Genomic DNA, 14761 nt, shown 5'->3' with positions numbered 1-14761 from the left:
TGAGGAGGCCCGCGTGGACATGACACAAGGTGCCTGGTAGATGCGATGGAAGGTGTCTCACGTTCCCGCCCTCCTCCGGCTACAGACCCTGCAGCCTAGATCTTGCGAGGGTCCGCCTGCGCCAGGCTCAGAGTCAATAGGCTCTGCGGGAATGCGACTTCCCGGTTAAGTTGCTGGGACCATTGACCCCTCGTCAGAATCCCGTGGCCCACGTAGCTGCCCACAGTCTCCCCTCCCCCGGCCGCAGGTTCCAGGCAGGGAACTCAGTTGAGCGAGGTGTTGGGGGTGGGATTGGGGGGTGGGATTGGGGGGTGGGATTGGGGGGTGGGGCTGGAGGATTGGAATGGGGTCTGGCGGGATATTTCCTCCCTGCCCTCTTGGCTGTGTTCGCGCCTCGGAGCCGCCACATGGCTGAGAGGCCCATCACATATGTGTAATGTATGAGTCCCTCATACAACAGGCACTCAATAAATGTGTGAGGGGTATATGCTTGCGTTAGCACTGTGTGCGGGCGACCTGGAAGGAGGGCCCAGATTGGCAGAAGGCTGCAAGATGCTTCAGAGAATGGAGTTTTGAGGAGTCCTAACTCTGCCGTCCCGGTGTTCGAGCACAGCCTCGAGCAGCCCCCGAGCTCTAGGAAGCCCCCATTTCCAAGCCCAGGACATACTGGGCCCGGGGCACAGACTCTGCTCACACCTTGGCTCCCGTTCCAAGGCACCCACAAACTCCGTGACCTCCGCAGCTGGCGGAGAAACCTGGGCGCAGGAAGGGACTCCCTTGTTGTAGGTGAGGAATCAAGGTCAAGAATCTCCTTTAGAGTCCCCGCATTTCAGGAGAAGTGTAATGCTTTTCAGGCTCCTCCGACGCCTCACTCAGGTTATGCCTGGGAGAGCGAGCCCTTTAAGTCTCTACCCACTGGGCACGTCCCGGCCTCTCCCGGGAGAGGAGGGGCGGGGCGATATGGCTCCGCCCATCGACAGGGCCCGCCCCCGGCGTCCCCGCCCCGCCCCCGGCACTCAGCCGGCGGCGCCTTTGATGTTCGGACCCGCCAGCTCCCCGAGCCTCTCAGCCCTGCGTCCGCGCCCCGCGCCCGCAGCCCGCCCAGGCGGAGTCAGCCCGCGCTCCGCCCGCCGCGCTCCGGGCTCGGAGGTCCGGACTCCGGGCTCGCTGCCTCCCGGGCCGGCTCCGCGCCCCGCACCCCCGCGCCCCGCGCCCCCGAGGGAGGAGCGCACCATGCCTCAGCTGGACTCGGGCGGGGGCGGCGCGGGCGGCGGCGACGACCTCGGCGCGCCCGACGAGCTGCTGGCCTTCCAGGACGAGGGCGAGGAGCAGGACGACAAGAGCCGCGACAGCGCCGCGGGCCCCGAGCGCGACCTGGCCGAGCTCAAGTCCTCGCTCGTCAATGAGTCCGAGGGCGCGGCCGGCGACGCGGGGGTCCCGGGGGCGGGCGCCGGTGCCCGCGGCGAGGCCGAGGTCGGGGCCGAGGTGAGCGCCGGCCCGCGCCCCGCTTCTCCCCCGCAGCCGCCACGCTCCGCCGGCCCCGGCGCTCGGCTCGCGCTACCCCGCCCCTCCCTCCCGCGGCCCTCGGGGGTCCGCATCCCTCAGACCCCTCCTGCCCCGGGCCCCGAGCCCCCAGCTTTCCCAGCCCTCTCAAGGCCCCTCTGGATCTCCCCGCAGGCTCTCGGGCGGGAACACACTTCGCAGAGACTTTTCCCCGACAAACTTCCAGAGTCTCTGGAAGACGGTGAGTTTCTGCCGGCCTGGCTCCCCTCCTCCCGCTAAGGCCCGGCCTCGGTGGGAGAGCGGGGCTTTTGAGGACGGGAGGGAGCCGATGGGGTGCCTCCCCCCAACTGCAGCTCGAGGAGGCGGTAAAACCGAGGAGGTGGGGGAGTGGGGGGCGGGTTTCCCGGGCGCCGCCGGGCTCGAGTCACTTCCGGTGCCCTGACCTTTATAGGAGTAAACAGACCCCCGCCATCTCCGCCTCCCCTCCTGCCCAGGTGACTGACTAATCCCCCGACTTGAGAAAACGTTGGCCAAGGTTCCTTGGCGGGAGGGCGGAGTGGGGGCCGAGAAAGGGAGGCCCGAACTCGGGGTCCTTCGTCGAAACTTGGCACTGCGGGCACCCCCAGCCCTTCAAGTCACGAACTTGAAGGGGACCCATTGGCAATTCCGATTTTCTCTCGAGCGAGCAGACAGCCTTCAGCCCGAGACGCCCGGGCTGGCGCTTCTGACCAGCTGTGGTTTTTCCAGGCCTGAAGACCCCGGAGTGCGCCAGCGGCATGTACAAAGACACCGTCTACTCCGCCTTCAATCTGCTCATGCACTACCCACCCCCCTCGGGAGCAGGGCAGCACCCCCAGCCGCAGCCCTCGCTGGTAAGTGGCCCCAGCAGCCCAGCCCGCCTTGTGCCTGCTACCTTCTTGATCAGGTATGTGAGGCATGGGCAAGAAGTGACTTTTGCCTAGAACAAAATGGATACAGAACTCTGTTCTTGTCTCTTTCCCCATCCACACCCAGCGGGATCTGAACCAGGAGAACTTTCCTGAAGTAAGGAGGGCTGCCCTAGGCACCCCACCTGCCTCCAGCGGTTGGCTTTTGTCTTCCAGCTTGCTCATGAGCAGGCGTGGGCCCTGTCCTGGTGCTAGGTGGTGCTGGGATGGAGTCGGCTTGGAGAACGGTTAAGCTGAGACCACCCACCCCTCCTGACGGTGGTGCATGTGGTGTGCTCAGAGTTGTGAGCTTGGCTGTTAGCCTTCTCCCACTAAGCCCCAATCCTCAGTGTTCGGAGGAACGGGCAGAAAAGCTGGTCTGCTTCAGGTCTCCTGGTTGTACGGGAGAAACATGTTCTACTCGCTCTGTCCTTATTGGCATGAATGTGGCCTTACCAGAGAAACAACCCGAACACGATGTGTGGAAAGTGGGTTTTTATGAAGCTGGCTTGGTCTCAGATGCACCAGGAAGGGTTTGCAAAGGTGTTTCAAATCAGTAGTGTCAGTAAGCGGCCTGTTTAATGAATTTGCAAATTAAATTTAAGTCCCCAGTGCTTTGAGAAGATTCCATGATCATTACAAACCATGCTTTTTGCCCACTGGTGCAGATGACCTAAGGTGTGAAGAGCCTCTTCTGAGTGCTGTAGAGCAGCGGTAAAGCTGCACTTACGAAAAATTCAGATTAGTGTTTCCGAGTGTGCTCAGCTGGCCGAAGTCAGGGGTGAGAGGAGAGCTTCTAGAGTTCATGTAAGGGTTTGGGGTTTGTGGTGGGTGGGTGTTGGGTGCAGATAGACCCAGGGCAGGTCAGGCCAGCAGTAGGAGGCTCACATGGCTAGTGGTGGGGGTCACTCAGAGGGCGGAGAGTGACTGCCAGGCTGTGTCAGATCAGGAGTGAGGAGGGTTGGTTCTGAAAGCTGTTTCATGCTGAAGCTGGTGGGACATGAGAAAGTAGATTGAGCCTTCTCTCCAGAAACCCAGGATGGAAAACCTGGTAGTAGGCAGCTGACTAGAAATAAGCTCCTTGCCCTTTGGACCCCCATTCCTTCATCTGTGAAGGAACATGTTGGTTGAGTGGTCTGTCTGGCTTTCTGCTCTGGGGTGGCTCCATCTGTGAGGTACTCGCTTCCTTCCAAGTCTGTGGGGCAAGGGGCTCACCTTCTGACCTTGCCACCTGATGCAGCAGCTCTCCCCAGAGACCTCTACCCTCCATGAGCTGATACTGAAGGATGCTTTGGGGGCCCCCTACAAGGTGTAAACCCTTAGATTTGGGGCCAAGTGGTGGGACCTGACCCACCACTGCCAAACCACAGGCACGTGAGCTGCTGACAGGGGGCTGGCGTCCCTGATAATCATGACTAAACAAAAGGTCTAGGACCCAAAGCAGACCTAGCAGGCAGATTCCCTCCGGCATCTTATGATTACACAGAGGGGCAGGGAAAAGGCGGTGTTTCTGAGTTTCTTTCACAGCCTGGGCAAGTGGTAGGAGAGTGCCCAGAGTGGGAGTGCCTCGTTCTTCGTAAGGGTGTGGTGATGGGACCATTTGGTGTCCTTTAGCTTACACTGGTCAAAGTGTAGGCAGATGAATGGCTGCCTCTAGCAGTCAGGATTGTGGGGGGAGTAGGAACTAGGGCAGGCACACCATCACTCCCCTGGCCTGGATCATTCATTTTTTCAACTTTGGGCTCTTTCTCAAGGTACAGCAGACGCATTTCTATGTGTCGCACCCTCTCTTATAGGGGCAGATCCCTTTGTCCTCCTCCCCACACAGCGATAGCCTCCCTCAGCCTGGCTTATGGGAACACAGGAGGAGGGCAGGCTCTGGAGCTGACTTTCTGTGCCCTGGCATCGGCTGCTCTGTGGGGCCGGGGACAAGGACAGAGGCAAGGGCCTAAGGTAGGGAGATGCCGGGTGAGGAAGATGTACCTGAATATAGGGGAGCCTCCTTTAAGCAAATCTGATACTTACAACCAAATAGCAAATAAGAGTAGTAGTTCTTTGTGTTACTCAGAGTTGTGTGGACATATAAAATATGGTGAGGACTTAAAAAGCAAAATTAATTGACCCCATGTTTTGGGAGCACATTTATCATGTGATCCAAGGTTCATGTGTCTGGAATGAGAAAAGAAACTCTTACAATGGGTTAGGAGTCCCTTGTAGGGGACCTGAGGAAAATCACCTTTGGAAGTTTTTTTCCAAAGCTCTGCTTTCCTGAGCCCCTCTTCAGGGGACAGATGACACACTGGCCAGCCCCTCCCCGTGAGCCTTAGAACTTGGCCCCTCTTGCTCTTTGCACTCTCTGAGAGAATCCAAGTGGTCAACAGTTGTGCGGGGGAGCTCAGGGCCGAACGCTTGACCTCCCCTGACAGTGGGGAAAACCCATGCCAGGGACCTCATCTGCCCTTGTGTATAGGTGGAATACCCACGCGGCTGCTACACCGGACACCTTAAAGCAGGCAGACTTGGACGTTGTCAGGAGCAATGGGCCAAATGACCACCTCACAGACAACTGCCAGGGGGGCAGAGGGATTTTTTTCCCAAAAGGTTCCTTCTTTTTGGTACTTGGTTTCTTGCAAACTCTGTTTTTGGAAGTGGAAATTAGGTCAAAGTTAATTTCATAGCTGATGTCTTTGAGGCATCTAATGTAGGCTTGCAGACAGTTACTGGCCTAGACCAGTAGCCACTATTGTTTTGTTTTGTTTGCTCCGCTCTGGGATCGAGGTGGGGAGGGGCAATGACTGGTCCTGTGCCAGACTTTGAGGGATTTCTGGGATGAGTAAGGCATCACTCCTTAGGGAAACTCAGAGTCTTAGTGCAGAACTGACAGTCTGGTGCAAATCCCCATCTCAAAAAGGATATGAGGCCATGTCAGTCTTCTGACCCCTTCTATGGGCTCTGCTTGGTATCTGTGGCCTGGAAGGCTGCTGAGCCTTTTGCCATTTAGTTGAAATGCCCAGAACAGGCAAATCCATAGAGACAGAAAGTAGAGGAGTGGTTGCCGAGGGCTGAGGGAGGAGGAGAATGGGTAGTGACTGCTCATGGGTACGGGGTTTCTTTTTTTGGGTGATGAATATGTTCTGGAATTAGATAGTGGTGATGGTTGCACAATCTTGTGAATATATTAAAAGCCGCTGAATTGTATACTTTAAAATGGTCAATTTTAAGGTATGTGAATTACATCTCAATTTAAAAAATAAATAGCTGAGCTGAGCCTTTTGGCTCTTGGAGGGACTTGGGGCTGTTTCCCTGTGCCGTCCTGGTGTCTGGGCATGCCCGGAGACATCTGATGTGAAGGAGCCCACTTGAAGCAGTGGGCTTCTGGCCATCGGGCTCATGTTCTCTGACTCCAAGGTCTGAGGTACAGGTGAGGGGAGCGAGCCCTGGGGGAGCAGGAGGTGAGGGTATGAGCAAGACTTGAGCAGAGGAAGGAAGTGCTGCTGACGGGTGGCTAGCCGGTCCGGGGGGGCTCTGCAGAGATGCACCCACCCAACCCTCCACACCCCTCAGAGGGTGAGCAGTGGGGCCTCACGGAGGAGGGGTAGTGATGGTTGGTCACCAGCCCTGGTTGGGATGAAGCCTGTTAGGAGAGAGTTTGGCACCAGGCTGGCCACCAGACAGAGCAGAACCAGCCTTTGCCCCTGGAGTGCCCAACTGAGTGGAGGAGACAGATGAATAGACCTGAATCCCTGGCCAGAGGAGTACTGTCACAAAAGGTCCTGCTGGCGTGTCCTGGGAAGACCTGGCCCCTGCCTAGGCTGTGAGGAGGGTCTGCTGAGCAGCTTCCTGAAGGAGTAGAGTTGTCTGCCAGATGAAGACAAATAGGGGGCTGGCAGGCATCTGGGCTTCCTCCAGACATCCCAAATCTTCCACGTCTCTACTTCATTCGCTACCTCCAAGCCCCAACCATCACCATCCCTCCCCCAGGAAGGCAGCCTCCACTAGGGTCCCTGCAGTGGACCTGGGTCCCTCCCCACAACCCTACCCTAACCCTCAATCCAGGATCCACAGAGCAGCCAAACATAAGTCAGATGCCACCTCTCGCCTGATGAAGCCCTGTAGAGGCTCCCATTGCTCTTGAAGTAAAATCTAAGCCACTCACCACGGCCTGAAGGCCTGGGTGGCCAGCCCCTGCTGACCGCCCCTCCTCGTCTGCACCACACTCTTCCTTTCTCCCTAAAAAGCAGCCACCTCAGTGGCCTGATAGGTTTTACAACCACCAAGTTCTTTCCATCTCAAGACCTTTGCGCTCGTTCCCGCAGTTCGGCATTCTCTTCTCTAGCTCTTCCCCTAGCTGCCACTTCTCATTCCTCACTCAGGGCTTATTCAGATGTCACCTCCTCAGAGAGACTTGCTCTGACCATCCAAGTGGGGCCTTCCGTCATCCCCCACCGGACCTCGGCTGCCTTGCCCACCCCAGCAGCTCTTCAGGCCAAGGTGGTTGGCACTGGTTTATGATGCACTTGCCATGCTTAGTCCAGAGACAGCCCATGTGTCAGAAGTATGTCTGAGCCTTAGTTTCCTCATCTGCACAATGGGAGTGGCAAGCCCTCCTCCCAGAGTTGGACTGAGGACTGGAGGCAGCAGTACCAGGGACGTGCCCAGGAAGGTGCCAGCGTGGCCTGGGCTTGGGGGTCGGGGTTTGGCCACAATTGATCCCTCTCCCTTGCTGTCCTGGCTCCTCTGGGACCAGGGGTGGCTCAGTGGTAGGCGCCATGTGCACTTCTGTCTGGAGGACTATATCTCCACTTTGGGCCACGGGGTTTGGGGGTTTGAACCCTGGGGACCAGCCCTCAGGTGTACAGGCCCCCTCCTCAACGCCTGCCTCACCCAGGCATTCTTGGGAGGAAAAGTGTTATTCCTGGGGCCAGACTGGGAGCCATAGCCACTCATTCCATCCTGAGAATCCTCTCCCACCGCCCGGAGATTTTTCGGAAAGAGGCTCCCCTTCCCCAGCCATATAGAAGCCCTTTACACAGGATGTTAGGGGCTTAAGCTATTTTGTAAGAAAAAAAGGGAAAAGACCTTCATGGCCATTAGCCTCTGAACCACTCCCAGAGCTTTTCTCACATGGTGCCCCGTGTGCAACACCCCTGTGTCTTGCTCCGACGCTTCCCTGGTGTGCAGGCCCCCAGGCAGTGCCCATGCACAGCTTCTTTGCTTGTTTTCCCTCATGTTTATTATTCATCTCTCCCTCGTGTGGCTTCTAGTTTGCTCGCAGCTTGCCTTCTTTACCAGCGGGAATGATGCTCTATACAAATCACTGCTTGGTTTCCATTTTGATTATTTTCCTGGAGCATAATGTTCAAAGAGAATTGTGGGTTCAAGAGGTAGGAAGAATCAAGGCCCCAGTTCACCGAGGGTTCCTTGCGGTGCCCAAGCATAGCTGACGTGGAGTTTCCCCTTTTTTGTTGTTCATTTTATAGGTTCGTGGTGGGCAGTGAGACTTAAAAGTAACTTTGACTTGCATTCCTTCCTGACTTGGAAGGCTGTGTGGTATTTGGAAAATCTGCAGCAACCCCCTCACCGCCAGCTGCTCCCAAGGTGAAACTTCGTTTTCGGGGCTTCCCTGATGCATTTCAGGGCCAGGAAAGCACCCTGAAGGAGGCCTATCCTGCAGACCCCTGCCCCACCCTGTCACCAGGGGCTGCTGTTTTAGGGCTGCCATCCACTCCTCCAGCTTAGCAGGGTGGAGGGACTGACGGAGAGCCCTGAGTTGGTCACCAGGACCCAGGTATTCTCCCCCGGCCCCAGCAGGGTTTCACGAGCCAGCTTCCATAGCCCGCAAACAGGGATATCCATACCAGTTCTGCCTACTTCCCCAAGTGCTCCAAGACTTAGGCGTGAGTGGAGTTGAAAAGGGGGGGCCTTGGTGGTCCCCTCTCATGGCCAGTTGGCAGACCATGCCCTCCTGGGTCTCCTAAGATCACACCCAACCCCCGTTCCTGCATGAAGGGAGGTTTAGCGGAGCTGCAAGAATGGGCTGCAGGGGCACTGGTTTCAAGTCCCATAACTGCTGAGGTCAGGCTGGATCAGGGTGGGCACAGAGCCACATGGAGGGGATGAGGGGAGCCGCAGCCTCCCTCTGAGCCTCCTCGGGCAGCTGCGGTTCCGAAGCCATACAGTCACACTCCCTCATACCTTGTGACTGGCTGCTTCCTGCCACTGTGTACAAACAAGACTCTGTTGGAGGAAACAGGTGTTTTATCAGGTCACAGGGCTCCCCCTCCCCGAACGGTACAGTGCACAGATCCTTGGGTAACAGCCCTCCTCTGCAGGTGGGGACAGTAAGGCCAGGTCAGGGAAGGGACTTATCCAAGGCCCCTTAGAGTAGTGAAGGGGGAAGGCCTGAGTCGGGAAGCTCCGCCCTCAAATACCATATCTTCCACTCCTTGGCTGGGTGGCCTTGGGTAAGTTAACTCCTGTGGGCCTTAGCTTTCTCATCTAAACATGAGGATAGCGAAGGTTCCTACCTCCTTGGGTTACTGTGGAGTGGAGCGAGATAGTGGATGTGGAGTTCCCGGCACATAGTAGGTGCTTCCTGAGTGGAAGCCACTGTGGGAGGGATTGTTAACACTGTGTGGGAATGGCCCTTGTAAAGGACGCCGGTCCAGTAGGTGCAGTGCTCCTGAAGGTGCGGCTGGACTGAAGCCCCTGATGCTCTCCGTCCTCAGCTCAGCAGCCAGTTCCCCTGGGGCAGAGCAAAGAGGACAGCTGTCCGGCCCAGCCAGCCCTCGGGCCCTCAGCTGGTCGACGACATAGTGCCAGCTGTACCTAGAATCCTGATCCAGACTCTTAACCGGTATTTACTGAGCCCCACTTGGCCTTGGCTCAGCTCAGAGGGGACGGCTGCCTCTGCCCCACCCCGCAGAGCTCAGCTCTGGCAAGGCAAAGAGACTCTCCTTGGGGCTCAGAGTCGGCCGTGTTGGATAAAGGGCACTGAGGAGGGAGGGAGGCCAGTGGGGGCAGCCAGGAAGGCTTCCTGACAGGGGAGAGTTCTGGCTGGCCCAGAACCTGCGAAGGTGAGAGTGGGAGAATGCTCGAGGTCGGGGGCACAGCTCAAGCAGAGGAGGAGAGGCAGAAATTAGTATGTTCTTGGTCATTGGAAGAGCCACCCGAAGCCCAGGGTCTGTGAGGCTGGAGAAGGGCCAGCACTGAAGGCCCAGCACGTGACCTTAATACCCGGGGGTGCTGGTTCCAGAGCCCAGGAGTGGCTGGTGGGTACCTGCAGTGTGTTGGCAGCATGAAGGGCAGTGTGGTGCCCACGGGAGATGGTTTGAGTTGAACATAGAGGGTGAGGCGGGCAGAGCCGGCAGCTGGGGCAGGTGGATGCTGGGATGCAAGGGAGGGGGTGGGCTTTGGGCAGGGCAGACCCGAGCGGACTGGCACATGCAAGGCAGGAGTGCCTCAGAGGTGGAAGTTTTGTGTTATTTCTTTTGACTGTCAGTCTCACTCCAGGGTCATGAGTCCAGGGTCTTGTCCGCTGTTTCCTGAGGGGAGCTGAACCCCAGAGGTCAGGGTGTGCAGCCCATTGGTGCTTTAGCCAGGGTGTGGAGAACACGTCTCCTCAGCACTGTCTCTAGCAGGACTCCAAGGCCCCAGGAGTCAATGGAGGGTCTCTGAGACCCCAGGACATTGTTAGTTTCTTCCTTCAGGCAGTTTGCTGTCTCAGCTCGCAGACCTTTGATGCTTGGGGTTTGGACGTGGGTGCCGCCTCCCTCCCTTAAAGAGGTGTGGCCCACATCAGCCTTGGCATGTGTAGTCTTTGAGCTGCAGCCCGGGAGGGTTTGTCCTGGTCAGAGGGTTTGGCCCCTTCTGGTCCTGCAGAACATGGGGCTCCCGTTGGCTCAGTCCCCTGGTGGGTAGAGGGACTGTCCCCTGCTGGATAGGGTCCCTGGCCCAAGGTAGTAGTTTGGTGAGTTTGGCCCTCTCTTGTGGGGAGGCAGCCATGCAGCCTGTCCCACCCATGGAGCCTGCCTGCCTGCCTGGGCTGTGCTAGCAGATATGGCTTTAGAGCCCAGAGGGAGATGGTGACACACAGCCTTCATGTCACAGCCAGCTCCACAGCCAAAGCTCCTTGGAGATCAGAGGAAGCAGATGCTTTGCCAACCCCTTTACCCCTCCCGTTAAAACAACCATCTCTCTCTCTCTCTCTCCACGAACCGGAGAGGTGTCTGGGCTCCACACTCTCTGCTTTCAGCTGATGGCGAGTATGCGGCTGGGGCTGCAGGCGTGGATGGGCAGGCCCCAGGGAACAGTGCGTTCTGGGGGTGCATGGTTACAGCTGCCCCAGCCCACCGTGTCTGGGTGGCCTAGCCAGGGCTGGCTGGTCACCCCTCCCAGGAAGCCCAATTTGCCCATGATGGGAGGGGGCTATGATGGGTAAGGAAGCCAGGGACCAAGGCCACCTCCTCCCCTGGGTGTGTGACCTCAAGCAAATCTGTTAACCTCTCTGGGTCTCAATTTCCTTCTGTAAACGGGGGTGGGGAGCTCCGGACATGAGGATTTCTGAAGTTCAGACGAGGGTCAGCTGGGGAGGCCTGCTGCTCGGGTGGGCCTCAGGGGGTCTTTGGTGGGTATTGCAAGGACTGCTCCAGGCCTGGTCTCCCTGTCAGGCAAGAAGGAATTGTAGGGAGGGAGAGACAGGTGACAGAAGTCCAGTTGAGGGTATTCTGACTAACTCTGACCTGGCTCTGGTGGCAGGAGGCCCAGCCTCCCGGTCCGCTGGGCCGCCATCTGAAACGCATTACCAATGCTTTGTAAACTGCACATCATTCGGCCACATGAAAGCCTGGGATCTAAAAATAGCCATTCCCAGAGGACACCCCGCATTGGCGGGGCTCAGCTGACCTCTGCACGCACACCCACCACTAGGCCACCTCCCTTGCCAGGGGGCCCCCGACTGGCAGGGCCACACCCACCCACCCTCCCAGTGTGGGCAGCCACTGCCGGAGGCCACTTTATCTGGGCACAGATCTCGTCCAGCTGCTCAAAGCTGCAGGCCTCAAGGCCTTAACTAGGGCAGAATGTCTGGAGGAGGCAGCTGAGAGCATGTCAGTGGCCGCAGGACCCCTTCCCCAGACCATAGTTGCCTGGCATGTCTGTGGGAAGCCAGTGGAACCATCTTACAGATGAGGACACTGGGGCCCTGTGGAGGGGAAGCACAGGAAGGGGGACTTGGCCACTGTCAGATGGTAGACAGGAGGGCCGCTGGTGGATGTGCTGGTATGAGAAGGGCAGGGTCCTGCCCTGGACCCCATGGTGTCGGTGGAGTCTGCCCCAGCACGAAGGCAAGGCAGCTGTGGGTCTCCAGGCTTCTACGGTTGACTCTTTGCCCTACTTTCTGCAGGCTCCTTTTCCCTATAGTCTCTATGACCAACTGCAAAACCACTCTTTTCCCTAAAAATAAACATGCTTATGGGATTGGGGGAAGCTTTGTAGCTATCAAAGGAAATAATAGGGTGTTTAAGAAAATTACATTGCGTTTTAAATAACCAGCATGAAAGTCATTAAGTTTGAAGTTTCATTCAAATCAGATGGCTCTGTGGCTGGCCCGGTGGCCAGGCAGGCAGGGGGTGGGTGGGCACTTAGGGACGCTGAGAAGCAGCCTGTGGAGAGCTCTGCAGCAGCGGCAGTGAGGTCTCTGCGGCTATAGCCAGGGTCCAGGCGGGGCGGCCCCAAGTGTGCGCCGGGCTGCAGCAGCCGCCCCAGAGCTTGCCGACAGACTTTGAAGCAGGCTACAGCCTGGGAGCCCCCCAGCTGTGGTGGGCAACCCCATGGGTGGGGCTGGGGGGTGAACATAGACCAAAGGGTGTGGGGCCAGATGAAGCTGGGATTGCAGAGGCCACAAGCGTTGATGGCCGTGTTGAGGTGGGGTTTAAGGGATGGTGGTTGGGATCAAAAGGGCTGGAGAGGATCTACAGGGCCAAGGCCACATCTGTCTTCTTCACTGCTAGAATCTTAGCGGCCAGCATAGCGCATGACCCATAGTAGGTGCTCGTAAACTGTTGCAAGAATAACAACAGCCACAGTAATAGTGCATGTGTCAAGAACTTCCCAAGTGCCAGACCTGTGCTGGGGACTTAATCCTAATAGCAAGATCCTTACAAGAAGCCAAGAAAGTAGATACTATTATCGCTCTCATTTTACAGATGGGGAAACTGAGGCTCACTCAGAGAGGTTAAGAACTTGCTAGTACCTGTCAGAGTCAGGACTTGGACTCAGGTCTGTTTTACCCCAAAGCCCAGGCTCTGCTCTGTCCCTTTGGTCTCGATTGTGTGGAGCTCATTGGGAGCATTGCAGGCTGCAAAGCTGAACCCTTGAGTTGAGTTTATGAGCTGAATTCCTCTGGCCTCAAGGAAAGACTTGGCCCTTACTGCCCCTCCTGGGCGTGACCTCAGAGCTCTGGACCTGGGTCAGGGCTGGACCACATGCTATCGGGGGCCAAAAGGGTTGTTTCTTGGTTAAAAGCAGGACCTCAGGGCTTTCAGAATAAATATTACCTGGAAAAGTGTTTATAAATGACATTTAAGATGACATCAGGTTTGGGAATTCCCTGGTGGTCCAGTGGTTAGGACTCTGCACTTTCACTGCCGAGGGCATGGGTTCAATCCCTGGTTGGGGAACTAAGATCCCGCAAGCCTCCCGGCGCAGCCAAAAATTAAGTTAAATTTTTTAAAAAAGATTACATCAGGTTTGATGCATGATGCAAGGACAGTTAAGAACTGTGTATAGGTTGATTCCTCCTTTCTAACTTTGGTCCTGGTCCTGGCTTAGCTTGGAGCTCACTGTTGGACTTCTCTGGCCCAGGTGCCCTCCTCTGTGTGGTCCAGGGATGGGCTAGAGGGTGTCCTAGGCTCGGAGACAATGGGAATGGCTGGACTGAGGAATCTGAGGGCATCCCTGCACATGGGTGTCCCCTCCCCAAACCCCTTGGAAACCAGATCCACCTCCCAACCCTGCTGCGGCATTTTGAGGGTTTCTTCTTCTACCACTGCCCTCCTCTGCTCCTCCCGTGCCACCCCCCACGCCTCCCCCCGCCCCTGCCCTGGCTCTGGTCACTGAGGGCTAGTCAGGAGCTCAGGAGTCTGGCCCAACAGCAATCTGGCCGTAGTCCAAAGGAAATCGAGGGCCAGCAGCCCTGGCCTGGCACAAAAGCCGGCTTTCCTGAAAAGCCTTGGTCTAGGAACATGCTCGCCTTTGTCTTTTGTTTTCTTCTTCGTTAATTTTAAAAAATATTAGCAGACACAAATATTACTTCATTTAATCCCTATGAGATATGGATATTGTACAGATGGGGAACCTGAAGCACAGAGAGACACACTTTGCAAGTGCTGGAGGAGAGACGTGAATTCAGGCATCTACCTCTGTGTTCCCTGCCCTTACCACCTGCTACCTTGCCTCTCAGACAACATATCTATCCACTCATTTTTGAAAAGTTGGGTTTTATAGCTACAGCTGGGTCGCCTTGGCTCCCCCATCCCATCCATCCCCACTCCTCACCCCCGCCAGGAATTTAGTGTTTCACCCTCTCCCTGTATTTTTATAGTGTTAGACCCAGGTGTATATCTGTAAAAGCTGTTTGGTGTGGTTTTTGGAACCCCCTAACTCAACCTCATTAGAGGGCTCCACCCCAAGAGGGCCCCTGTGACAGTTGCAGCAGCCCTGCCCTCCTCCGTCTGCTTACACTTGGCGTGAGGGGCTTGGGTGGGAGCATCCTGGGGCCTGAAGCCTCCAGCAACTCGTTTCCACTCCTTGCCTTGTTCACTTGGGATAAACCGCTGGACTGAGTCCAGGCAGAGCCCCAAGGGCCTTCCTTAACTGGCAGTAGCTGCAAGGGTTAGACCCAAGTGAGCTTCCTGACTGTGGCCCCAGGGCAGAACTGTCCTCTGGGCTGGTACAGGCAGCTGAACAGACCAGGTAACTCAGAGACCCCCATCTTATCTTTGCTCCTCAGAAGCTGGCTGGAATTAATCGGGGCAGGAATGCAGTGCCAAGGCTGGGGATGAGATCTCCAAGTCTCCTCTGCCTCCCACCCTTGAGCCGTCGCTGACCATCAGCCTCCGCCTCTCTGGGCCCTGCGCCAGGCCGCCCTAGCTCTCGCTCCTAGGCAGCACACTAACTCTTCTGCGGTGGCCATCCACCCCGCATGCACGTGGACTGGGAAAAGAGGCCAGACCTGGTGGGAAGAATGACTTCTCACGGTTCCTTTAGTCATTTACAACTGAGGACCCACATCACCTCCTATGAGGGCAGGGTGTTGCTGGCAAAATCCAGCG

At 56.9% G+C, this 14761-nt stretch overlaps 1 protein-coding gene across 3 annotated transcripts in view; it reads left to right on the top strand.

Moving 5' to 3' along the window:
• The first annotated feature begins 1181 nt into the window (after window positions 1-1181).
• The window catches only part of TCF7 (transcription factor 7), a 33892-nt gene continuing 20312 nt past the window's right edge, over window positions 1182-14761 (top strand). For all 3 annotated transcript variants that reach the window (XM_060008845.1, XM_060008847.1, XM_060008846.1), the window contains exons 1-3: window positions 1182-1485; window positions 1678-1744; window positions 2251-2375. In XM_060008845.1, coding sequence (XP_059864828.1) covers window positions 1234-1485; window positions 1678-1744; window positions 2251-2375 — 444 coding nt within the window. In that variant the 5' untranslated portion in view covers window positions 1182-1233. The remainder of the gene's footprint in view (window positions 1486-1677; window positions 1745-2250; window positions 2376-14761) is intronic.

This window comes from Delphinus delphis, chromosome 3 (genome assembly GCF_949987515.2).
Source record: "Delphinus delphis chromosome 3, mDelDel1.2, whole genome shotgun sequence".
Classification (NCBI taxonomy): Eukaryota; Metazoa; Chordata; class Mammalia; order Artiodactyla; family Delphinidae; genus Delphinus; species Delphinus delphis.
The sequence above is the reverse complement of the archived record's forward strand: the minus strand, read 5'-3'. Positions and strand labels throughout refer to the sequence as shown.